The following is a 25031-nucleotide window of genomic DNA, read 5'->3' as shown; positions in this document are numbered from 1 at the left end:
ATAATTATTATTTATTCATGTTTCCGCTGAAAAATTAAAGTTTATTATCTTCTAATTAAATCCGAACCAACGGGAGGATTTAATTTTGAGGAGTAGATATAATTTTTCAGAAAATTTATGATTTTGCTATTTTCTGACCAAAGTTGTTGATAGCAATATTATAAATGTTTGATTTATGTGTTTATACATTAATTTTATTTTCTGCCCAACGGTGATATAGAATTAATGTAGAAGAAGTTGTTTGTTTTAATTTTAACCAATGTTAAATTATGGCATGCAATTATTTTGTTCTATTTTCTCACTTTCTCTAACACTATTTTTCAGGACTCCATCCTATGGCATTTATCTCGCATATTCTGCCTCTTGAAGGGGGCAACTACAGAATATGGCGAGAGAAGTATAAACTAGCACTTGCGCTGTCTGAAAATGACCTAGCGCTTATCTCTCTGTGTCCTACTGAGCCAGTGGACCCGATGAGGGAAGAAAATGAGTCTAATGCTGATTTCACTGCTTGACAGCGAGATCATGCAGAAGTGCGAATGAAGTATGGTCTCGAACGTAAGAAATGGGACATTTCAAACTGCAAGTGCTTGATGGTGGCTAAGTCCATAATTTCAGATGCTATAAGGGGGTCTATCCTAGACTGTGATACCGCCATGGAGTACCTTAAGGAGGTGGAGAGTCAGTTTATTGGCTCTTCAAAGGCTTATGCCAGTACATTGATCAAGAAATTGTTCAATGAAAAATATACTGGTGACGGTATCAGAGAGCACATATTGAAGATGAGTAACACGGCTTCGAAGTTGAAGCCAATAGATTTGGGGCTCAAGGATGAGTTTCTGATTCATTTGGTTTTTGCTTCCTTGCCAAAGAAATATGAAATATTTATTGTTAACTACAACATGCAGTCCGACAAGTGCGATATAGAGAAGCTCATAGCAATGTTTGTTTAAGAAAAGGAAAGACTGAAGTATTTACAGGGTGACTCTACTAACCTTGTGAAGGATAAGAAAAAGAACTTCAATAAGAATGCCAAACCTCAAAGGAAAGCCCCTCAGACTGAGCATCATCAGAAGAACAACAATGCTCAAGTTGAGAAGGATCAATGCAAATGGTGCAAGAAGCATGGATACTACCAGAGGGATTGTCCAGACTTCCTGAAGAGCCTGCTGAAGAGAGGAGAGAATTTCATTACATTCATAGATGAATCCTTGTATTTAAGTTATGTAAAATCTACTTGGTGGATTGATTCAAGTGTAACTGTTCATGTTGCAAATTCATTACAGGGATTCCGTACGAGGAGGACCCTGTAAAGAGAAGAAAGAAGAATTAAAGTAGCAAATGAAGTTGAAACTCAAGTTGAAGCCATTGGAGATCTTTCTCTACAGTTAGTTAATGGTTTTTTACTTAAACTTTCAGATGTTCTATTTATACCCTCTTTGCAAAGAAACTTAATAAGTGTTTTACGTTTATATGACGATGGATATGATTGCCATTTTGGTAATGGCAAATGTCATATTGTTTATAATAATAAATGTGTTGGTCTTGCCTTCCGACAAGACAAGCTTTATTTATTATCACTTTCTGAGAATGTGAATGATGTAAGTACTGAGAAAGAGAATGTTTTCTCGTCTATGAATGCAACAAATAAGCGGAAGAGAGTTCATGATGTATCTTCGAAATTATGGCACTATCGTTTAGGTCATATTTCGAGGGGGAATAGAGCGATTGATTAAGAAATCAATTCTTCCGTCTTTAGAATTTTTAGATTTAGAACAATACATAGATTACATAAAAGAAAAGTATTTTAAGAAAATAAAGAAAAATATCAAATAAAGCGTAGGAATTTTAGAAATAGTTCACACAGACATCTGTGGTCCTTTTTATGTAAAGAGTGTGGATGGTTATGATTCATTTATAACATTTACAGATGACTATTCTCGTTTTGGCTATATTTATCCAATTAAAGAAAGATTGGAAGCATTGGATAAATTTAAGATATTTAAGGCTGAAGTAAAAAATCAGCACAACTTAAAGATTAAGATAGTAAAGTCTGACCGTGGGGAAGAGTAATACGGTCGACACACCTCATATGGCCAAGTTTCTGGACCTTTTGTAAGGTTCTTACAAAAAAAAGGGCATAGTAGCCCAGTATTCTACACCGGGCGAGCCTCAGTAGAATGGAGTAGCTGAAAGACGTAACCATACCTTAATGGATATGGTGAGAAGCATGATAAGTTACTCTACCTTACCGATAAATTTATGAATGGAGGCGTTAAAAACTGCTATTCATATACTTAATCGAGTGCCAAGTAAGTCGGTGACCAAAACACCATATGAGTTGTGGACAGAAAAGGAACCCTCACTAAACTATTTATGTGTGTGGGGTTGTCCAACTGAGGCAAAAATATTTAACACAAACATAGGGAAGCTGGACTCCAAGACAGTCAGCTGCCATTTCATTGTCTATCCAGAAAAGTCAAAAGGTTATCGCTTCTATTGTCCTAACAGACAAACAAAGTTTGTAGAAACAAGGCATATTGTCTTCTTGGAGGATGATATGATCAGGGAGAGCATGGTAGTGTGAGAAATTAGTTTTGAAGAGAAGCGGGTATACGTGCCACTCCTATGGTTCAGGAACCATTATTCATGCTACCTGTTGTTGTTGTACCAACGGTGCAAGATACTATAGTAATAGCACCTGTTGTTAGTTCTCCTGTAGCAACAATGAATGAACATGAGGAACATGTCCTTTAGGATCCCCAAGAACCCGTTGTCACACATGATGGAGAGCAACAACAGCTTTATGTAGAACAAGCGTCATCTAACGAGGCCCCTAGAAGGTCTCAAAGAGTCAGGAGATCTGTCATTCCTGATGATTATGAAATTTATGAATATGAGGAATTTTAAATGGAGGGTGATCCCACCTCATTTGAAGAAGCCATGAGAAGCGCTCACTCATTCAAGTGGCTTGAAGCCATGGAAGATGAAATAAAATCAATGAAAACCAATGGTGTTTGGAACTTAGAAACAATTCCTAAAGGAGCCAAGACAGTAGGTTGTAAATGGGTCAATAAAACTAAACATGACTCCAAAAAGAATATAGAAAGGTTTAAAGCGTGACTTATGGCGAAAGGTTTCACGCAAAGAGAAGGCATAGATTACAATGAGACATTTTCTCCAACTCATGTAAGGATTCTTTTAGAATCATAATGGCGCTTATAGCACATTATGATTTAGAGTTACATCAGATGGATATAAAGACGACATTCCTAAATGGGGATCTGGAGGAAAATGTTTACATGACACAACCAAAAGGTTTTGTTGTGGAAGTAAAAGGACGTATGTGATGCCACCTGAAGAAATCCATTTACGGATTAAAACAAGCTTCAAAATAGTGGTATTTGAAGTTTGATAGTACAATAAGAAAGTTTGGGTTTTAAGAAAATATAGAGGACAATTGCGTTTATGCAAAGTTCAAGAATGAGAAATATATTTTTCTAGTCTTGTATGTGGATGACATCTTACTCGCTAGCAGTTATGTTAATCTACTACTAGAAACAAAGAAGTTCTTGTCCTCAAAGTTTGATATGAAGGATCTTGGTGAAGCTTCGTTCGTCCTAGGAATAGAGATTCACCGAGATAGAGAAAATGGGGTCTTAGGATTATCACAAAAGGCATACTTAGAAAAAGTTCTAAAGAAATACAGTATACAAAATTATAAGTCTTCACCTGCTCCCATAGTCAAGGGCGATAGATATGGGGAATTTCAATGTTCTAGGAACCAATATGAGATCAATGAAATAAAAGCGGTTCCATATAATTCAGCTGTCGGAAGTTTACAGTATGCTCAAGTGTGTACTCGCCCTGACTTAGCGTTTGTTACCGGGTTGCTTGGCAGATATCAGAGTAATCCAGGAATAGAACACTAGAAATTAGTAAAGAAAGTTTTGTGTTACCTGCAAGATACGAAGGGTCTCATGCTAACGTACAGAAAATATGATTCCCTGCACATAGAGGGGTATACAGATTCTGATTATGCGGGAGATGAAAAAAAGTCCACGTTAGGATACATATTCACTCTCGCAGGAGGAGCTATATTGTGGAAAAGCTCAAAGCAAACCATCACTACATCGTCCATAATGTATGCCGAGTTTGTAGCATATTATGAGGCCACAGGGCAGGTGAATTGGCTAAAGAAATTCATACTCGGATTGAAAGTGGTAGACGACATACATAAATCACTCAAGTTATACTGCGATAATAATCTAGCAGTATGTTATGCTCACAATAATAAGTTAAGTGGTGCTGCCAAACACATTAACAAAAAGTATTATGTTGTGAAAGACAAAGTCCGAGATCATATAATTAGTCTTGAGCATATAAGAACAGAAAAGATGCTCGTGGATCCGCTTACAAAAGGCTTACCACCCAGCGTGTTTAGAGAACACTTAGCCGGTATGGGTCTAAGGGAAAGCCTATGATTCCTGAACAATAAGGGCCTAGTTAAGAATCTGTTTCAAAACAGAGATGTGCATTGTAGCTGATTAATCTAATGGCAACTGATCGTGATGATGAGGCACGCTCTATGCGCTGATTTGTGATGGAATGGGAACAAAATAAATTAAGTAAGTTGAGTTTAAGTAATAAGGTGAGATCAAGGGGGAGAATGTTAGATGATCTCGGCCAATTGGGTCCTTGGATCTGCGCCCTGACCGGGGGGCGCCCAACCCTACATGGTTGGTGGGCCCCCGTCACACTGCGCTATAAAAAACAGAGGTGGGGGCCGGCAGCTCTCTTCACGAGGTTCACCGTGAGCAGCCACATCGCCCCACCAACAGACCCTAATCCGATCTAGAGGGTGCGTATCCAGTGACGGGAAGCTCCATCGCCTCGCCACCATCGGACTGCGCCATCGGACTCCACTACTACATCCCCATCGCCTTCACCGACTTAGATCGCACCACCGCCATTGACATGGATGGCTCCAGCAGCTCTTCCGCCAAGCCCTCTGACGGTCAGAGACCACTGCCCCTCTCCCTTCTCCTTAATCCCGTACTAGTAGATGTTCTAGGACTTGTTGTTTATTCCAAATACAAATACACATGCTAGATCTATGGCTAGTGATCCCGTGTTATGTCTATCGCATACAACTCACGCACACAACACCCGAACCCACCAATCAACAATCATTATGCTGCCTACATGATTTGTTAACTGCTGACCTTTCTTTCTTTTTCCTTAACTTTTTTTCTGTTTGCCCTGGGGTTCTTCTCAATCGGAGGATCTCACCAAAGGACGGTGGACCTAGTTGGCACCGATTTTCGGTGGAGTATTTAAAATGTATTCATAAATCAAGTACAGCAAACATAAACCTATGTTAACGACTAGTCTAAAAAGTCTGCAACCTCAAGACCACATGATCGATAATGAAGCTCCACGCGTCGGTGCCACGAGGCCGTTGACAAAAAAAGTGTCAGATTTATATGTCAAAATAGCTGTAGTTTTTTTTTTTTTTGAAATAGGGCAAGTTATTTGGTACTTCTTGATTCTTCTAAGGGGGAAATCGACCTTAGCAACAACGTACAGCCAATTCTTAGAGAGTTTTCAGCTCCATTCTTGATTATCATTTAAAGGGAAATTGCACACTTTAATTATATAGAAAGCTAACAAGCAAAGTATATTAATCTATTATTGCTTTTACATCTATTCTTAGCCAGCATATCTAGAGTGACAACCTCTAATGCTTTGGACGTCTTCTGATTTCTAAATCATCTCCTTATGTCCTCACGCTGCAGCAACACCCATCTCACAAAAAATAATTAATGTTACAATAGCTGCAGGTTTTTTAATGTATTTACTGTTTCTTTGTTTACAACACCGGCCAAGTCAACTCATCAACCATCGATCTCAGAGAGTAACACTTCTCACTTCACAATCTAAGAAGGGCGTACCCAGTACAGAGAGCTCCCGCTCTGTGCGGGGTCTGGGGAAGGGTGTTAGTGGCGAGCCTTATCCTCGCCTGTGCAATGCGAGAAGACCGCGACTCGAACCCGGGACCTTCCGGTCACAGACGGTAAGACTCTACCGCTTGCACCTCACTTCACAATCCAAGTATCTTTAAATTTTGACTATGATTGGAACTCTAGAGATCAGCCTTAAAGGAAATCTATGTGCAGCTACTTGGCCTGTCAGCTGCCTTTGTAATTGCTTCAGTCAAAGAGTGGTTGAGCCATTCCAATCTTACAACAATGATTGGCTAAATATGATAAAGGTCGTACTGACCTCTTTATCTTTAAACACTAGCATGTTCGTTTCATCGTAAACGATCGTGGATTATTTACTGCTGGCTGGTTTGGTGTGAGAGAAAAATACTGTTTCAGCTTATAATCCATGATCGTATACGAGCAAACGAACATGCTGTAGATTATCTTACATTCATTTCCTTCCTTACGCATTGGGGTAGATCCCACATGATCTCATCCCACCCACGCAGTTCGACTGAATATTGCCAGGCAGGCACCCAGATCCGGGTAATTTGCGCTGATACGTGAACTAAAAGTCACGATAATAAGTTGCTTCAGGGCAGACGAGGACTAGTCGGCTAGATCTGATGAACTCAGGTTCAGTTCTGACTCATTTTTGCTTGTAATGTCATGCCAGACAGCTGGTTTCTGACGTTCACCTACACTATTCCATTCAGAATTCAACATGCCTAGCTGACTAGTAGCTGTGTTTCGGAGACCATACATAGATTATGCCAGGGATCGATCTAGCTTTCCCGTGATACTGGCTGGAAGTTGGCCACTGACCAGGGGCTCAAGGATAGATTGTGATCGCAGACAGCAAGTTTGCCACAGCCCACAGCGGCGGCTGACGAAACGCTCCTGTCGCCGCGCGGCGACAGGATTCGGCCAAGGTGGACTAGCGCCCGCTCGTCATCCGCAGACGGCGGCGCCCCGCTCCGACTGAACCCTCGACGGGTATAGGACTAGAGGTCACGGGGGAGGGGGGACTCAAGAGAATTAGTGGAAGCTAACGTGGTGCAGCTCAGCTCACTAGCTGCCCTTCGCCGCCTCATCCCCGAGCGGCGAGCGTAGCAATGCGCGGCGCACATGGTGCCAGCCACGCTTCGCCGCGCATCTGCCAACTGAAAGAGGCGTTGGAACTATTTGACCATGCAACTCTAAAATCAGAAATATTTGACCAGCAAACTATTATTTATAGATAAATATGGTCATCTAACTCGTTTCAAAGGTGGATCAATGTTTTTTGAAAATAATAATAATAGGTTTTCTCTAAAAATTCATAAATAATGTATTTTAATCAAAATCATAAAGCTAGTACTAAATATAAACTTGGACAATACTAGTTGAATAGCAAAAAAAAGAAGACTTCTTGCTAGTAAAAACCAACGCCGCACGATAGGCTGGCCTTGCAGCTCTGGCAGCCAGAATGGTCAGAGAGAAGGATAGATTTGCCCCTGGAGTATAACCTAGTAAATATGTTGGGCCGGGTCGAGGTCGAGTCGGACTGGAAAAAAAGTGTCAGGTCAAGGGTTTCGGCCCGTGCCCTCTAGACAGACACAGTAAGGCTGGGTTATGTCGGGCTAATTCTCAGATTCTCCTATGCTGGGTTCTTTTTTTTTTTTGCGTGACTAGCGACCGGACGCCCGCGCAGCCCGCCCCCGTCTGCCTTCGCCCCAATCCCATCAGCCTTCGCCCTGCCCCGCGCACGCACTTCGCCCCTGTCTCTGCGCCAGCCGGTCGCCCTTGACCCCCTCCTCTCTCTCCGCACGAGCAACACTCAGGACCCAGGATGAGCAACTGAGGACGAGCACGCCCCCAGCGTGCCCCGACCATAGCACCACCGTCCATCGGTCCCTCGGAGCGCCGCGCGTCCAGCCCACTCGCCCCCAGGCCGTAAAACATAAAACACTTGCAACATGAAAAATATTTGAATGCAACATACGTCTAAAAGTAGATGGACATTTGAAACATGCACTTGCAATATTTGTGTGAAACACATGAAACATTGAGATTTGCAACTTGCAATATGAAGCCACTTGCTACAACATAAGACTGAAACAGCTAAAACAGTTGGAACACACTATTGCAACATATGTGTGAAACATATGCAACATCCAGATAAAAAAAGATTGCAACAGACATCTGGAAACAGATGAAACATTTTGAACAAACGCTTGCAACATGCCTCTGAAACACTTGCAACATATGCAATATGTGCAACATCCCCCAATGTACTTTTGCAACATCAAGACGAAATATTTGCAACATACATCTAAAACATATGAAACACTTGAAACACACATATGCAACATATGGGAGGGGGGAGGGGAGGCCAGGCCAGTCGATTCCCGCCGTTGGGGTGGGAGCTGTAACAACCAGTCCCGACGTACATGGCCCAGGCCCACTCTTCCGAGGAGTGGTCCGACCCGCGTAGCAACCTGCTTGAACTTTCGTCCTCGCTTCGTTCAAAACGGTTAACCGAAGGTTACTACGTGGGTCGGACCACTCCTCGGAAGAGTGGGCCTAGGCCATGTATGTCGGGACTGGTTGTTACATTTGCGAAAGAGATTGATATGAAGTTCATGATCTCATTACGGATCATGGCAGATTCATATGTGGTACTTATAAAGTTTTACATTTGAAGTAAAGAATTTTGTTAAAGAGCTTTTACGCAAAAGAACTTTGATTATTGTTAAAGACATACCTTGAATCCCATGAGCCGGCATTCCTGAGTTCTATCAGTTTTATTTCGGTTAAGTCTTGTTGAGTACTTTTGTACTCAGGGTTCGTTGACCCTTGTTGCAGGTGAGACTCATGAGCAGATCTGTTTTGGATCGTGCTGCATGACGGTTGTTCCTTGTGATGACGATGAGAAGTAAATGTGTGGCCCTTGGGTAGGGCAGTTTCACTGTGTGTTTTGTATTATATTATAATGCCACTCCACTATTTCGTTTTGTAATAATCATCGAACTTAGTTATAAGGTTTGAAACTACTGTTTTGTAAATTATGTTATTGTAAGACTTCCGTTGTTTTTACTCTGGTGTAGATATTTAAATAAATGTTGTAATACTGCAATGACTCTGTAACGTGATCCTGCTCGGAAATCGTGGATGATTCGGGGTTCTCCGAGGACACCCGACAGTCTTCTTAAGTTATCGGAAACATATGCACAGATGCCAAAGGTCGTCGGACAGTGACAGGTGCATGTCGGCCCTATAATTTAGGAGGTTCTGCCACAGGAGCCGATGGCGAGCTGTGGCGCGCGAGCACCACTAGCACCGTCCACGCTCGTGGGTGCCATTGGCTCGGTCGGGGAAGACCTGAGGCGCCACGGCACGTGTGCCCCAGCGGGCATGGCGGAGTCAGCGGTGCGCCCAACGATGATGGGCGATAAATGAACGGTATGGGAGCGAGGACGCAGGTGAGCACCGCAGGGAACGAGGGCACCCCGCACGGCTAGCGATGGGGAGAATGGCACGGAACGGCAGCCCGACAAGTGCGCGCTGGGGAAGGGGCAGATGGATGAGAAGTCATGCGAGCGAGCGGCGCATGGAGTGAGGGCGCGCGATGCTGCCGCCGATGGGGAAAGGAAACGTGGCAGCAGCCCACGAGCGCGCATTGGAGAAGGGGGCGGATGGATGAGCAGCCACGCTACTTTGAGGCCGGGTGGATAAGCACAAAGGAGTGGGTGTGGGCTCAGGAGGGACAGACGGATATGCACAAGGGAATGGTGATTTGTTTTTTGTTTGGGGCCCGCTCCTAGGGAGCCGCGTCTGGACATAGTCACAGACGAACGTCCTACAAAAAGTATTTCCATTTTTTCCAATAATGTTACAATTAAGACGTCCAGATGGATGGACGCCTCCCTCCGCTCACCCCCCGCATGCGCCGCTCACCCAGCGAACCTATCTGCTCTTCCCGTCCGCGTGCCCTAATGCTCGCTCTGTCGTTTCCTCCCTGCGTCGCCGTGCCCATCCGCCCACCCTACTCCGCCTCGTCGCTGTCGATCCCCCGCAGCGCCACTCCCCATCCCCTGCGGCCTTCTCTGTGCTGCCTCCTCACCGTGGTGGGCTCACTCGCTGCTACCACTCCCTCCACCGAGCCGTTGAATCATGGTCGCCTCCACAGAGCCAGCGAGCCTCCACGACGGATGCTCCAACAAGCAGTCGAGGTGGAAGAGATTCGTGTGACACCGCGCCCGCCGATGAATTGCCCATGCCATTACTGCACAGCCAGGTCCATGCGCCGCCGTCGACCTCCGCGTCGACGTGCCTCCATTCGTCCAAGCAAATCCTATGTTACAAGAGTATGTTTCAAGTGTTTCAATGTTTCATTTGCATGTTGCGAAAGTAGATCGGAATGTTACACATGTTGCAGTGGCTATACCGTATGTTTCAAGTGTATGTTACAAATGTTTCATCTTGTTTTCCTAACATATGTTTGCAAGTGTTTTATCTGGATGTTGCATATGTTTTCACACATATGAAGTATTTCCAGGTGAGTGTTTCAGCTGTTTTGTTCGTATGTTGCAAGCGTTTCATCTAGATGTTTCAAAAGTAGATCTGGTGTTGCAGCTAGTGTTTCAGATGCATGTTTCATGTGTTTTTATCTGCCTTCAGACGTATATTGCAAGTGTTGCATCCGGATGTTTCAAAGGTAGATCGGGTATTGCATCTCGGTCTTCACTTTTCTGCTGCCTCACCTTCACCTCGGTGTCTCCTCCTCCCGGTGCCACCTAGGCATCCACCGCCCCCTCCCTTCTTTTGGATGATGGTGTAGCCACCTGTTGTAGTCACCTGCTGCAGCTGCTGGCTGCGTGCTTGCGCGTGAGAAGGGGAGGGGCGCGAGCGGGGACTCCCCGTGTGCAGTTGGGCAAGGCCCCGCATAGGTGAGCGTTTGGATCAGAATTTTTACGGATATATAGGTTGGTTAGGTCAAGTTGTCCATGTTCAAGTCTACTAGAGACGCACTCCTCGGTGGAACCGTGGCATAATGGTTTTCAACTTTGGAGGCTGTACAGAGTCACAATATTGCAGACACCGAAACTTCTCGAGTTTACCGAATCCATGTATGACATAAGCAATAATGGAATTTGTCAGCAGCTTAATATGAAAATACTAGCATTATGGTGTTGCATCAGGATACATGCACACTAGTCTCATACTGTAAGACGTGATGGAAAATTTACAATACTTGAGCCACACAATTTAACTTTTACATTCAGATAACAAAAGCTCTAGAAAATCTCACAAAACTTTACTCTTTCAGGTCGTTTTGTTTTGGTCGTCGATCTACCGGAGTACCGGTCGATGTTCCAATGATTTCGGCAACATCGTCATTTACTCATATTTATTTGCTGTAATTCACTCGCTCCACTTTGGACAATACCTCTTTCCTGAGAAACATCTTACGGGCTAACTGAACTTGGCGTGCTAGTTTCCATGAGCTCTTTCTCAGAATGTCTTACGCTTGTTTGGGCCGTTTCCATCCCACGGCCTGGAGCTAAGCAGTTGCCATAAAATCAAGGCAAAGAAAATCAGTCACCATATATGTTAGTTTCAAAAAAGAAATGCCGGCATAAGTGGAAAATTGTAAGAGTAGCAGGTAGCTGCGATGCCTTGTCTAGATCCAAGAATGTGAGGGGCATTGCTACACCCCTTTCAAAAGAAAGTGGACATTGCTGAACTAAAAGGGTTCATGTAGGCTCGTTGCCAGTAGTGCAAACAACAATACCAGAAATCCACTGCCTAATATGCTTTTTAATCCTATGAAACCAGCACAGCAAAGCATCTCTAAACATGGAAACCCTTCCTACACAAGAGTGCTCTAGTTTGTAACCGAAGCCCAAAACTGCAGAAGGAAGAAATCCAAAATCCTGAAAAATACGGGAAGTTGGAAAATCGAACCCTTCCTTGAGAAATCAGATACTGCCCTTTTCTGTTGCAAGGCCAATTTTTTCTGGTCACTTACCCTGGTACCACCGATACACACAAGTACCCAACACATCAGCATCAGATAAACAAAATCTCAGTATCTTACATTAAGGGCAACACAAGTTCCAAAAGAATTGAAATAACTAATCAAGTCTCTGAGGCAAGTTTGCAGCGCGGCAATAAAGTTGTTCCACTATCTGCCCACCACGAGATTTACTCAAAATTGGTACTACTAATTTCTGCAATCTAACTAATAAACTTTTGATTTGACAATGATGGGTCATCTATGCCAAACATAAAATATAGCTTTCAAATAACCCAATATAGAATGGTGTATTAGCTTTAGAGTACCAAACTGCCCATAAATCGCCAAAAAAATGTACAAAGTAATCAAAGCAAGCTTAATGCAAAGAGGATACTAGTTGTATCTCTGAACAGCCAATGCAAATCAAATAGAGACCCGAATGTAAGTTTGTAATGGAACTTGGAACAAACATACATGGCCACGGCCCACGGCTTGATAAAGTTGAGAAGAGAGTGTGGTTCATATCTACTAGATTTGCTAAAAAAAAATCTACTAGATGTCTGCACCTGTGTACTTGAATGTCTCAGAACAGGTTGGCTTGGACGACGAGAATATCATTTCACATTTCGAAATGAATCCAAATATTTTTCGAGTGGTTTACTCTTTTCTTGGTACGGTATGCATTCAAAATTGAAAACCATAGAGCTTACTGCTTTGTCGCGTTCGAGCTTCTCGCTGTCGCGGCAGGAGAAGTGGAGAACGCGCTGGAGGTGTCAGAGGGCTGTTGGGGCCTGAAGTGGGAACCGTATGCCGGCGGGAAGGTCGGAGGAGGCTGCTGCGGCTTTCCGGGGCCGCGCGTGCGCTTGAGGTAGATGCGGTACTTCTGGAGGTGGCTGGCGACGTTCTCGCGGGTGAGGCCCTCGACGTTCATGAGGCGCACGATGGCCTTGGGCACGGCGCCCTTGTCGCCGAGGTGCGCCACCGCCTCGACGAACCGGTGGTGCAGCTCCGGCGTCCACACCATCCTCGCCTTCTTCCCGGCCCTCCCAGTCCCGCCTCGGCACGAGCCGCCGCTTCCGGAGGTGGCGTCCTCGCTCTGCTCCTCCCCCTCCTCCTCATCGTCCTCGTCCTCGCAGCGGAAGGACAGGTGAGAGGTGGGGGAGTTGTGCGCGAAGACGGGGCAGTCGAAGGCGTGGGAGGGGAAGGCGGTGCCGGTGCCCCTGACGTCGATCCGGAACGCGGCGGCGAGCGTCGGAGGGACGAGCGGGTGCGAGAGCGGCGTCAGCTCCTCCTCCGTGGGGAGGCCGTGCTCCCACTCGAGCACGCGGCCGCACGCGCCGAAGCCGGCGCCGGCGTCTTCCATGTCCGTGTGGCGGGTTGACGAAGATGAGGGGAGGGCGGAGGGGGCGGGCGCCGTGGGGTCGTGGGGCCGGCCGCCGCGTGGGGATAACATAACATATTCCCCCGGGGTGGGGCAGGCTAGGCGCGGGCGCAGGCTTCTTCTGGGTTTCTGACGTTGTCACGGTGATCCCGTTGGCGCGTGGGTGTGGAGCGAGTCGCTCGGAGAGTGCATGGTGTTTTGCTTGGCAGGAGGGCATGAGAGCGACCGCAAGCGAGTCCTGACGCTGCGCGGCGCGGTGCCGTGACGGACAGACGAAGACGATAAATGGGGCTGGAACGCGGGACTGCGGGAGTGGTAGGCCGTAGGCGGTCCGCCGGGAGTTGGGGTTGCCTCGCTGGGGTTCTGGTTTGCTGTGTCAGCACTCAGCAGAGAACGGAATTGTCCGAAGCTCCGAAAACGAGCGCGGTTGCCAACCTTCACATGGCGCACTGGTGCCGTAGACGCAACTCGCCTCCGAGGACGGGTATAGGGTTCGAAAGTTGGAACGATGAAACACGAAAACTGTTTGGCATTTAGCCATGAGTATGATCGCCAGTGCCTTCCTAAATAGGAAAGGAAAAACGAAAACTGTTTGGCATTTAGCCATGAATATGATCGCCAGTGCCTTCCTAAATAGGGGAAAGGAGAAAAAGAAACAGTGCTATCATTTCCACTGATATCGCCCTCCCGGCTCCACCGATAGATACTGATAGCATCGTACCACCAAGCAAGCAGTATGGCACATCCAATCAAATACTGTAAGGCTACAAGCAATTCTGGCACGAGTTTTACAACTGCCTCGTATTTGAGATCAACAATACACGACCAATTTAAGGATGGTAAATGACGAGCTCAGCGCTTAAACAAAACCCTGACACCCCATGAAACGACGACTGAAAAACGAAAATTGGCATGCTGCTGAATCAGGACCCGGAACATGCAGAGTCCCACAAAGAGCAGTTCCATACAAAGCACGCAACTGGCTTCAGGAGCTGGAACCGTTACATCAGTTATTCAGTGTTACAAACATCCATTAGTGATAACAAGGAGGGCAATAAAATTTTATCCTAAGCAGATGCTAACTCTCGCAGGACTGCAGATTTGTACAGTCTCGTCACAAAATATAGACTTTCCTCCTCTCTTTACACCTACAACTTATACAGAACGCCTATTCTCCGCAGCTGACATCTGGTAAAATTAAAACTGTCTGAGCCTCATCTTGGCATGACTATAAGCTCAAACTACAAAATGTACAGACTTCTTAGTACAACATGTTTATTTGTAAACTTGGCTTGTAGCAGCCCAAAGCAGAAGGCAGAAGGTAGATCTGTCTAGCCATGGTTAGCTGTACATGGTCATCTTTACGCCATTAAGAAGGATTTTGCGGTTGAAGTGCAATCCTCCTCTCTGGATTCAGATTGCAATTAGAATGGTTAGATATTACAAAAGAATACCAATTAATCAAAGAAATATTCAGCAAATTCTTTCAATGAATGAAGTTGGATGGGGAAACTTACCACCAGCGGCAACAAGTTTTTCTACACGAGCAACTATGTGCTTCCCATATGTATATTTCTTCAGAGCATTTAAGTGAACCTTTACCCGTGACAGGATCAACTCACGTTGCTGGTCGTCACAAGTCTCGAGTACTTTCTGTACAACATAGTTACCAAACTGATCCTTCATCATGGCCTGTAATAGGTCGAGAAAGAAGGATTAGACTGTGTTGAGTTCTTTTTTTTCAGAAGCAAATAAGCTGAATTTTTTAGCAAACATGATATGTAACCCGACAAAAAAAAATGCAAGGTTATTTAGCAACAATCTAACTATCGAACTTGTTTATGCAGCGTTTGCTAGATTATGCATGGAGCCATGGAAAACTGACAAACTAGAATCGAAAATATCATATCTTTTCAGATTTCTACTTTAAAAAAGCTTTAGATACATAATAAAACCTATTGGGTTTCATATGCCATCCAAAAAGGACTAAAAATCCCCTTGTGATCAGCTGAATATATTTTATTCAAAAACTTATGATGTGAACAAAATTATTATGTCTGGGACCACGTGCCAATTACTATGCTCATCACATGACAGTATTCACAAGGTGGCACAACCACACAAGCAGTTTCAAGGACTACACTAATTTTTTTTCACACCGAAAAAACTTGCAATTTAGAATTATTAAACATTTAAACTCCAAGTCATAATCATATTAAGAAATAAGAAAAAAAAAATCACCTGTAGAGGCTCATTCTCATCAGTGGTCCCAAGCATTTCATTTATGAGAACTTCTCGCTCTGTAGGTCCCCCGAATGTTAGACACTTCTCAACCACGTTCGAGGCAAATTTCTGTTGGCTCATCTGAATGATCTGTCCAGCTAATTTCTCAATAATGATGGATCTTTCATGAGGCTTCCCGTGCTCTAAAACATGCTGCATAAGAATGGAATCTCAGTATGGTAACTCATTGGTGGTAACAACCACAGGAGGTTTTTCTAACAGAATGTTTGATCTAACGGCAACAAATCGAATAAAAGTAGCCATGTGATAGCAGATATTCTTGGATTAGTGTCAGTTCGCCCAGAGAGATCATAAATACTCCCTCCATATCAAATTATAAGACGTTTTGGTTTTTCTAGATACATTGCTTTAGCTATGTATCTAAACATAGTGTATATCTTAGGTGCATAGCAAAAACTATAAGGGCGTACCCAGTGCAGAGAGCTCCTGCTCTGTGCGGGGTCAGGGGAAGGGTGTCAGTGGCAAACCTTACCCTCGCCTGTGCAATGCGAGGAGACCTGTATCTAAAAAAACTAAAACGTCTTATAATTTGGAATGGAGAGAGTAAAATGCAATTTACAATACCCATTCAATCAACCACAAAATGTATCCAACCCACTTAGTGAGATGCCGTTTGTATCAGACAACCTGGTAGATTAGTATCATCTTCTAAGGGGAAAAAAAGAACACCTTTTTTCCACACTAACACGATGCCATCAACATTACCAATCGTTAGCAGGTTTCAGGCGAAGAGAATACATCCTGGAGATATCCACTTGATAACCTATCAATCATATCCGGAAGTTGCTTAACACTACCCTCGAATGCAAGTCAGCTCTTCTATTCACGAGAATCGGGGTGGGCCAGGTGATTATTTGGTTTCCAATAATAGCACCCTTCCTCAGACTAAGGATATTATGTTGATGTAAAAACAGCGATCGAGGAGAAATAGTTATGTTCGATTTACATGCTTCACCAAGAGCGTGCTTCAACATGCTAGCCAAGCATAGCTGATTAAGACCATAAACGCTAGCCAAGATGGTCAGCACATTCAAGTGCTTATGCCTAATTTTACAACAGTGGAGAATTGTTTGTTCTGGATTATATGGATCACTTACAGGTCTGAATTATACTGAAATAACTCCAGAAAAGGTTAGCTAAATAGTCACTTCAGTTGCATCACTCAAAACTTTTCAATTTATAAAAGATATAGAAACATGTCAACATAATTCTCTTCAGTTTCTAGCTGTAAATTGACACAATATATGTCAACTTTACCATCAACTGGTTTCAAATACGAGAGTGACTGAGGACTAATTAACAGAAAGAATCTGTTAGGCAATTGTTTTCCTTCAGTAGAAAGACGTTCAAAGAGCACATCCCTCTGGAGTTTTGGCATCTTTATTTCCAAAGGAACATGCATCTTTGACAAAGTTACCCTAATAAACACAGTTGGAAGAGAATGATTTTAGGCAGATGTGCATCTGCTGAAGGAATGATGCCTGCTTGAAGTTTCTGCTCCATCTACTTGGCTACTTGTGTGGATCAAGAACACTGATTATTTGTATTCTAATGATTATATCTCTATAGTTATTACAATCTTTTCCTTTGGGCCACGTAGAACTTGTGAAGCTTTGTTATTCTGGCCCTGGTTTACATTGTCTTAAAAAAACAGTTAACAAAAAAATAACAAGGCCTCCCCTGTAGTGCTTAAAAAGGAATGTAAGTCAGGTTGCCAATTGAAACGCTGATGCAAGCCTTCTCAAGAACTAACTTTTCAAATAGGATCTCAAAACAGAAACAAAACAACACACACATAATGATGGTTGTATGCCACAGATATTGTAAATATTTATTGCAATACAAGTACCCAAGGTAAAAATATCTATAGCTATTCATGATTGGGAATAAAAGTGCCAGTTCAAAAAATTGGAAAGCAGCACTGAACCTGGACAACATAATTTCCATATTGATCCTGTGCCAACATGCATACAGATTGCAATATCTCATCCATAACTATTTGCTGTGTTTTTGGATCAGCACAGTGCTCAAGTACTCTCTGCATAGAGAAAAGAAAACTGTGAATCTCATTAACACAAGGGATAGAACACTTGCATGTAGGTGCAGAACCTCACCTGTATGACTCTGCAGCCATAAGGGTGGGTTGATAATGGAACAACATGACCATAGAATGTCGATATTATAAACTCGATAGAATCTTCTGGGACACATTCAATACATTTCTGGATAACATGGTTTCCATTTTGATCGCGTACACATTTCATGATATGACCATCAAGCTCAGTAACCATCTTTGTTTTTTGGTCCAGATCAACCACCTCTATTGCCTTCAGTGATGTGCATATAGATTGGATCAGGTAACCGAAGTGTGTGTTTTAAAAGGAAAAAGGTCAGAGGGAGAGGCCCCACAAGAAAGAACTCTTTGCAGTGATTATATCAAGTGGCTAGCGAGTACAGACGATAATCATTTAGTACCTTTTGGATAACTCGGCATCCATACATCTGAAGACTGAGAGCTAATACATGTCCAAATAGTTTATCAGCCAACTCCCTCCGTTGTTCTGCACTCCCATGCTCAAAAAACTAGGAAAATAGGACATGTAAGTCATGAAATACTTGATCAACATTGAAACATGCTTGGAGAACTGGTGAAACAATAAGGTATCCCCATCCTAACAGAGAGATGCTTCATAGAGTGTAGGAGAAGAATACCTTCTGTACTACATAATTTCCAAATACATCAGTCATCAATGATAGTGCATGAGGCATGATCTCCTCAAAGACCATGTTCTTTTCTTCAACTGTGGCAGTTTCAAGTTTTTGCTGTATGAAACGACTTCCATATTGGTCAGCACTGCAGAATCAATGCAGATCAGCAAATGTCACACATCCAAACTAGTCCTGAACCTTAATCCTTATACAATTTTTTTTTAAAACAGTGACCAAAGCATCTTCCACTATCTATGAAGTATTGATGCACAAATTAGTGTACACAAACTGTGTTGTGTGTGTGTTGTTGTTGTTTTTTGGGTGTGTGTGTGTGTGTGGGAGGGGGGGGGGGGGGGGGGTGCAAGTTCCACACCATTATTACTGAACATGTAGATTTGTGGAGGGAACAAATACAAGACGTTGCTCATCAGGATATTAGTGAGCCATTGAACAAATCTGAGATATTTATATTAGTATTCCGAAAAGGTACAATGAGACAAGGCATACCTAAACTCAACCACATGCCCAGCGATCTCAGCAAGCTCAAAACTTCTGGCTTTGTTACTTTTAAATTCATCCAAAAGCGAGGATGGGTAGTTTTCATTCATGTAGCCACTTGGATCAGAGTTCCAGCCACCAAAGTTTCTCAAGTTAGACGGAAACCTCAGATTTCGCTCACCAAGCCTAAGTGGACTGCCAGGACCAGACTGAGAAGCAACAGGACTGCTCAATGGGCTTCCTGGGTATGCCATGCCCATGCCAAAAGCCAAATTGCCATAATACCCATGATTTGAAGCGGTTGATTTACCAAGAAATGGCATTTCAAATTGTTTCTGCTGCTGAAGCAAGGCTTCAATATAAGCTTTTTGAACTGCATTTAAATTAGCATATGAGTTACCCATGTAACCTCTTTCCAAGGAGGGATCACCATAGCTGCCAGCTCCCTGTGCTGCATACTGAGTTGCCTTCAAGTATTGGACATAAAAAGGGTCAGAAAGAGGAGACTGCAGACCTGTGGGAGCTTGATTACCACCCCGACCAAGGTTATGCGCATCAGTTAGGCTCAATGTAGGTGAAGATAAACTATTGTTTCCAAGGTTTCTTGAATCTGCACCAAGTGAGGCTAGAGCAGATGCAGCAGCAGCACTCTCAAACAAAGGGGGCATCACAGAAGGCAATCCTGGGCTGAGTGGGTATCCACTGAGCCCATAGTTCAAAAAGGCTGAATTTATACTGTCAAAACTGTGATGTTGAGCAGGAGAACCACCTGGGCTTTCATTAGAAGAAGATGGGGACTTCTGGTATGAACGAGCAGACAAATTAGAAGATCTCTGCATTTCCAAATGTCCATCTAACCTTGTGTTGGTACTATTTCTAAACTCTGCTAGACCGGCAACACTGTTATTAACGTCTGCAAATGAAGAATTGGATGATTGTGACATCGATGGTATACCCAAATATCCATCATCAGTTTCTAACATCACAGAATGCTGCTTATTATGGACTTGAGCTGCTTGTGAGTCAAGTGAAAATTTCTGCTGATCACTTATATCTCTCTGAAAGTTCGATCGACTGATGTTATTATCATTCAGAGAACCACTTTTTGATAACTTCATGTTTGACAATGCAGATAAAATATCATCAGTCCCAACTGCTTTTGAAGATACAGTGTTGAATGGCGATGAGGAGCAGTTCAGTTTCTTATCATTGGAAGTGATCCTAACACCAACAGGCGGAAGGCCAGGGCTAGGAACCCTTGCAACATAATGAGGATCTGGCGTAGCATTTCTGGAAACAGATGAACCCATAATAGATGCAAATGTTTGAGATGTGGATGTGTTAAGGTTGTGAAGACCACTGACATTATGCATGTTTCCAATAGGATGATGCACATCCAAAATATCATTATGCACAGAATATTGGTTGTCAGCAGGATTCACTGGCTCCTGATTGTCAAGAAAAGAATTGCGACTGGCCGTGCGGGAGGGATGCTCTGAAGTAGGTGTTCTGCGGCCAATATTGTCCTGAAACAACCCATAATAAACTAAATAAGATGTCTGAACGATAAAAGGTGTAGAAAGGCACAGGTAGATGGAAGCATAAACCAATAAAGTAGACATGGTAAGAATGCACATTGTAGTATAAATTCAAGCTTGCACACTCTAAACAGAAAGAGAAAAAAAATGATAATAGTTGTCTAGTACCAATATTATATAGACACGCGCAAGTATCAAAGATATGCTTTATCCTGTCTTGAACCTTATGAGGAAACTTGTTAGAAAATTCTACAAAAATACAAAAAAAAAAATCCCAAGATGATGCTGAAAGCATGCACTTTGACACAAGACCATCGGGCATGCCCATTACAATATTTATACCACCTGGCTTTTTAGGTGAATCTGATTCACTGTCATCCCCAATGCATGAGCTTGAACTGAGGCATTCAAAACTTACACAGACTCACAGAGAAATTTCTAAACCCATAAGGGCTACTGTTACCCAGATTAACCTGAATGGTCAAGTGTGTTGATTCGTCAGAACTGTGTTCACTTACCAGTTGAACCAAAAGTAAGAAAATACCCACACTACTCCATATATATTGTGAGTAACATGTACCAGAAACTTATAGCAGCCCAAACCATCTAGAAAACAGTTTGGATAAAACTGCACATCCAAAAAAACGAAACTAAAATTGAACCTCAATGGGATAATAACACTAAAATAACAAGTTAACAACTAATAGTAGTGTAGCTACCAGAATAGTGCACCAAGTAGAAGCTATTAAGACTAACCCTTCTTCAGAATTAAAATTCAACATAAAAAAAGGAAGCAAGTTTTGCAACCCAAATAAGATCAAACCTGCAGTATATCTGCAAAGCTACGCTGCCGCCCGAGTGATAAACCAATGAGTCCATCCCCTCCACCATCCACCCACTCTGCAGCACCACCCCCATCATTCCTGGCTTCCTCCTCCCGCTCAAAACCAGGGTGCAGTGAGAACAGAGACCTCCCTACTGCAGTCGCCGGCCCTTGTCCGGCGTCCTCCTGAATAGGCTTCCTCTTGTCCCCAATGCCCCCAACCCCCCCAGATTTCAGGCGCTGGGTTGACCGCCAATCCTCCTTGGACAGCACCGGTGGTGGCAGCCTCGGGTTAAGATTTCCATGAGAGTAGTAGTAAGACAGGTAGGCTGGATCGGCCCGGAGCTCCTCCTCCGAGAAGAGGCCACTATGCCCGTTCACCGCTTCAGCAACAGGAATCGGGGCAGCCGTCACCGCCACCTCCCCGTCACCGCGGAGCAGGCCGCTGATGGCGTTCAGAGAACCCTCTATGGTCGGCGGCGCCGAGCCGCTCCGGAACATGCTGAGCTCACGCTCCCTCTCCCTCTCGCTCCAGTCCGCTGGTCGCCGCCGCTGGCCACCGCCGGAACTGAGCAGCGCTTCGAGCTCGTCCTCCAACTCCTCCTCCCCTCCCTCGCCGCCCCCGCCGCCCATCTCCCCACGCATAGCCACGGCGCTGGCGCTCATCATTCAACAAACCCTAGGAACAGAAATCACAAAGAATGAGACAATGAACACACCGAAACCCCCAATGGAAATCACGTACAGACGCCGCACCCCAGTTACCTCCTTCCGGCGCAAGGCGCCGCTCTGCACGGTCCAATCCCGCGCCAACCAGCACCAGAAGAACAGCTCAGTCACAGAAGACGCGGCTCTCCCGACGCCCCAGACCAAAGCACCACCGAATCGAGCGGCAACAGCCCGATCGGTGCGGAGTCCTCCATTCCAACACCGATTTCTTCGGGATTCCGGAAGATCGGGACGGGGAGGCACGATTCGGGGACGCCCAGGCTCAGATTGGACTCTGATCGGGCAGCGATTCCGCCATTCCAGGCGCCGGAAGCTTCGAGCTGCTCGGAGAAGAGGATGGGGAGAGGAGAGAGAGCACACAGTAATCAGCAGTGGGGAAGCGAGCCCGAGGAAGGAGACGGCGGAGTGATAAGCACGAGCCTCCGCGGCGCAGGAACCGTTGGATCTAGACGCCGACGGTGGAGATGTAGACTGACGCAAGAACCCCTAGGGTTTTATAACTCCAAAACTTTTATTACTTCAGCGCAGGAGATGGCACCGCAGTTATTTCTGCCTGACCTGCGGGCCCCGCCGCCTGTACAGAATTTACTCTTTTTTACCATTTTTAGTGAAGGGGTTAAGATTTAAGATTATCCATTAATATGCATGACTGTTGGTGAGTAAAATTGTTTGCGAGGTTAGTAGGTGGAGTAGTCCTTAGTCTTCTCTTTAATTTGGATTAGGGTCAAGGTGGGTCCCACGGTAAAAGAGAGCCAAGAGGGCCCCGAGCACATGGATGTGCATGCCACGTGTCTGGCCCTAGATTCGCTCGTTCGAGCTGCGAGGACGGGGCGGGTTGGCATGCGGGCATGCGGCATTCTGACGACTCCATGAAAAGAAAACGCAACAAGCTTCCATCTTGGGGTGTAAATTTTGGATAAGCCCCCGTCAAGGGACACTTTGTAGTTTTCTAGGAAATGGAAGGCTGTGTTGTGCAGGCTGTTCGTTTGGTTGTAGCTTGTTGTAAACGATCGTAAATTTTTAGCTGGAGCAGTATTTTTCTCTCACACAAACCAGCCAGCAGTACTTCTTCATGAACCAGCAACGATACGAACCACCCAACCGAACAGGCTGGTGATCTGTGTTCATGTGCGGCTTGCCAATTTTGTACTCCTACATCACAAGCAATAGGATAAACAGGATAAACGTAGCTCGTGATAATGTTTTTCTAAGGAAATATCATGGTAAATTACTTTTTCAAAAAAATGAATCCTAATAATTTTAAGGCATGTTTGAGACTCCCCCGCTCTATGTTTTTAGCTCCGCTCCATGTTTCACTACAAGCAAAAAGTAGAGTTGTGCAAGCATCTAAAGAGATGCTCCAGAGAATCCAGGTTTTTTTAGATGCTCTCCGATAAGTTCGTGGAGCAGAGTTTGTGGAGCAGTCTTAAACACACCCTTAAAACATTGAGTTTGGGAGCACTTCTTTAAGTGCTCTCACAAAACTATTGGCAAAAAAATACAATGTTGGGACTAGCTTATTAACCAACTTGGCATCTTGTTTTATTGTTTATTTTGCATGATCTTACACTAATAGTCCACCAGTGATTATCAAAAGGTGCGAGATTGTATGAAAAACAAGATAGAAAATTACTCCCTTCGTCTTAAATTATAGGTTGTTTTAGTTTTTTTCTATATACATAACTTTTTGCTAGTGCAACTAAGATATACATTGTGTCTAGATAAGACAAAATGGTTTATAATTTGGAACTTAATATAAAACAATTCATCTCACTATCGATCATCAAATCAAGTCAGTGGACAATAAAATAAGAAGTTCTAGAAAAACATACCCAGTTTAGGGCATGTTTGGTTCGCCTAGTAGCTACTAAATTTAGTAGCTTTTAGTCACTTTAGTAACTTTTTAACCAAACGCTATGACTAAAAGCTACTAAAAGGGCTTTAGTCCTCTCTAGTAACTCTGGAGTTACTAAAAGTGATTAAACCGTTTAGTAGCTACTAAAGTTTAGTAGCTCGAACCAAACACCCCCTTACTTGCAAGTATAGTAAAAATGACTACATGGCCTAAGAGAGGAGGTGAATTATGCTCTAAAAATAATACAAAAACATTAGATTACGCAAAACTATTTACGTATTGTACACAAAAGACTTGTGACTAAAAAGATCATACTAAAGGGTCATTTGGCAGCGAGAAATGGTTTTGATTCGAACTAGAAGAGAAAGAGTCGTTGTCAAACAATCAATCCCAAGAAACATTTCAACCAATTGCTTCAAAATGATTATTGTTTTCACACTGTTCGATCAATTCATTAAAAGACTCAAGTCTCTATTAGGATCATTACACTGACCACATAGTATCGCGGCTAAGTCTAAACTAAAATGAGAACAGTTTCACTGGATGATCCGTTGGGCGGTCTCAATCATTTGGTGCATGTTTCCAACCCATATTAAGTTTGAAGTATCTTGATCTCGTTCGATTAAATTGCTTTGAGATCCTCGGCTTAAAACATATCCATAGGGGCCAGTTTTGCGATGAGTTGATCAGAGTATACCACATGCATCCAAATGCTCTCAAGTCTCGACTTAGAGCTTATCAAAGTACTAGTCTTGACCCTTAATGGTAGAGCCAAAGATAAAAACAGGACATAAAACATTACGTCAAATGCATTTGATATCCAAGATCACAATAGTTATTTAAACCTTATAACGTCCTTAATGTTTGCGAATATGCTTCCGGACATACTCGAAAATAACTCTAGGGTCAAGAACCTCCACGCGTGGGCACAATACGACTAGCTCAATGTGATAAATATGTCCTACAAAACATACATTAGTCATAGGCACCTGTCTTCATCAATTGCCAAAACCCCAAGTACGAATTTAGGTCCTAGATGCATTCATATAACCAAATACTACAAAACCTCTAAAGTAAAAAATAGCTTACTTAACTAGGTGCCTCAGCTAATATGTTTTTGTGGACCTTGGAGGTTTTTTTTTGTTTTGATTACTAAATCGATACTGTCGGGGACCAATACTAGGGTACCCGAAGAGAAGGAGCTAA

At 43.7% G+C, this 25031-nt stretch overlaps 2 protein-coding genes across 3 annotated transcripts; both read right to left on the bottom strand.

Annotated features, from left to right (window-relative positions):
- Positions 1 to 11128: 11128 nt before the first annotated feature.
- On the bottom strand, positions 11129 to 13854 carry LOC136459408 (transcription factor PCL1-like). 2 transcript variants are annotated; one of them, XM_066459270.1, is made up of 2 exons: positions 12699 to 13854; positions 11129 to 11526 (listed from the first exon to the last, which is right to left on the bottom strand). In XM_066459270.1, the coding sequence occupies exons 1-2, from the start codon at positions 13439 to 13441 to the stop codon at positions 11484 to 11486; spliced, it is 786 nt and encodes a 261-aa protein (XP_066315367.1). In that variant the 5' UTR covers positions 13442 to 13854; the 3' UTR covers positions 11129 to 11483. The 2 variants fall into 2 exon arrangements, with proteins under 2 accessions (XP_066315367.1, XP_066315366.1); XM_066459269.1 differs by having other exon boundaries at positions 11129 to 11532; positions 12699 to 13852.
- Positions 13855 to 14245: 391 nt separating this feature from the next.
- On the bottom strand, positions 14246 to 22400 carry LOC136456810 (pumilio homolog 1-like). The gene is made up of 10 exons (XM_066456794.1): positions 22007 to 22400; positions 21242 to 21920; positions 18890 to 20406; positions 18386 to 18527; positions 18149 to 18256; positions 17788 to 18000; positions 17601 to 17711; positions 15611 to 15805; positions 14887 to 15061; positions 14246 to 14776 (listed from the first exon to the last, which is right to left on the bottom strand). Exons 2-10 carry the CDS (start codon positions 21908 to 21910, stop codon positions 14739 to 14741), a joined length of 3168 nt encoding a protein of 1055 aa, XP_066312891.1. The 5' UTR covers positions 21911 to 21920; positions 22007 to 22400; the 3' UTR covers positions 14246 to 14738.
- Positions 22401 to 25031: the final 2631 nt, after the last annotated feature.

The sequence above is a fragment of the Miscanthus floridulus genome, chromosome 6 (assembly GCF_019320115.1).
Source record: "Miscanthus floridulus cultivar M001 chromosome 6, ASM1932011v1, whole genome shotgun sequence".
Taxonomy (NCBI): domain Eukaryota; kingdom Viridiplantae; phylum Streptophyta; class Magnoliopsida; order Poales; family Poaceae; genus Miscanthus; species Miscanthus floridulus.
The sequence above is the reverse complement of the archived record's forward strand: the minus strand, read 5'-3'. Positions and strand labels throughout refer to the sequence as shown.

Bases quoted from the DNA above. Each gene is read 5' to 3' on its own strand.
- LOC136459408 (XM_066459269.1), bottom strand. From the start codon at position 13,441: ATGTTATCCCCACGCGGCGGCCGGCCCCACGACCCCACGGCGCCCGCC. The intron at 11,533-12,698 runs GTAAGCTCTATG...GCAACTGCTTAG, and splicing joins AGCTCGAACGCGACAAAGCA to CTCCAGGCCGTGGGATGGAA.
- LOC136456810 (XM_066456794.1), bottom strand. From the start codon at position 21,910: ATGATGAGCGCCAGCGCCGTGGCTATGCGTGGGGAGATGGGCGGCGGG. The intron at 20,407-21,241 runs GTTTGATCTTAT...GGGTTGTTTCAG, and splicing joins GCTTTGCAGATATACTGCAG to GACAATATTGGCCGCAGAAC. The intron at 15,806-17,600 runs GTTCAGTGCTGC...ATTCTTATGCAG, and splicing joins ATGGAAATTATGTTGTCCAG to CATGTTTTAGAGCACGGGAA.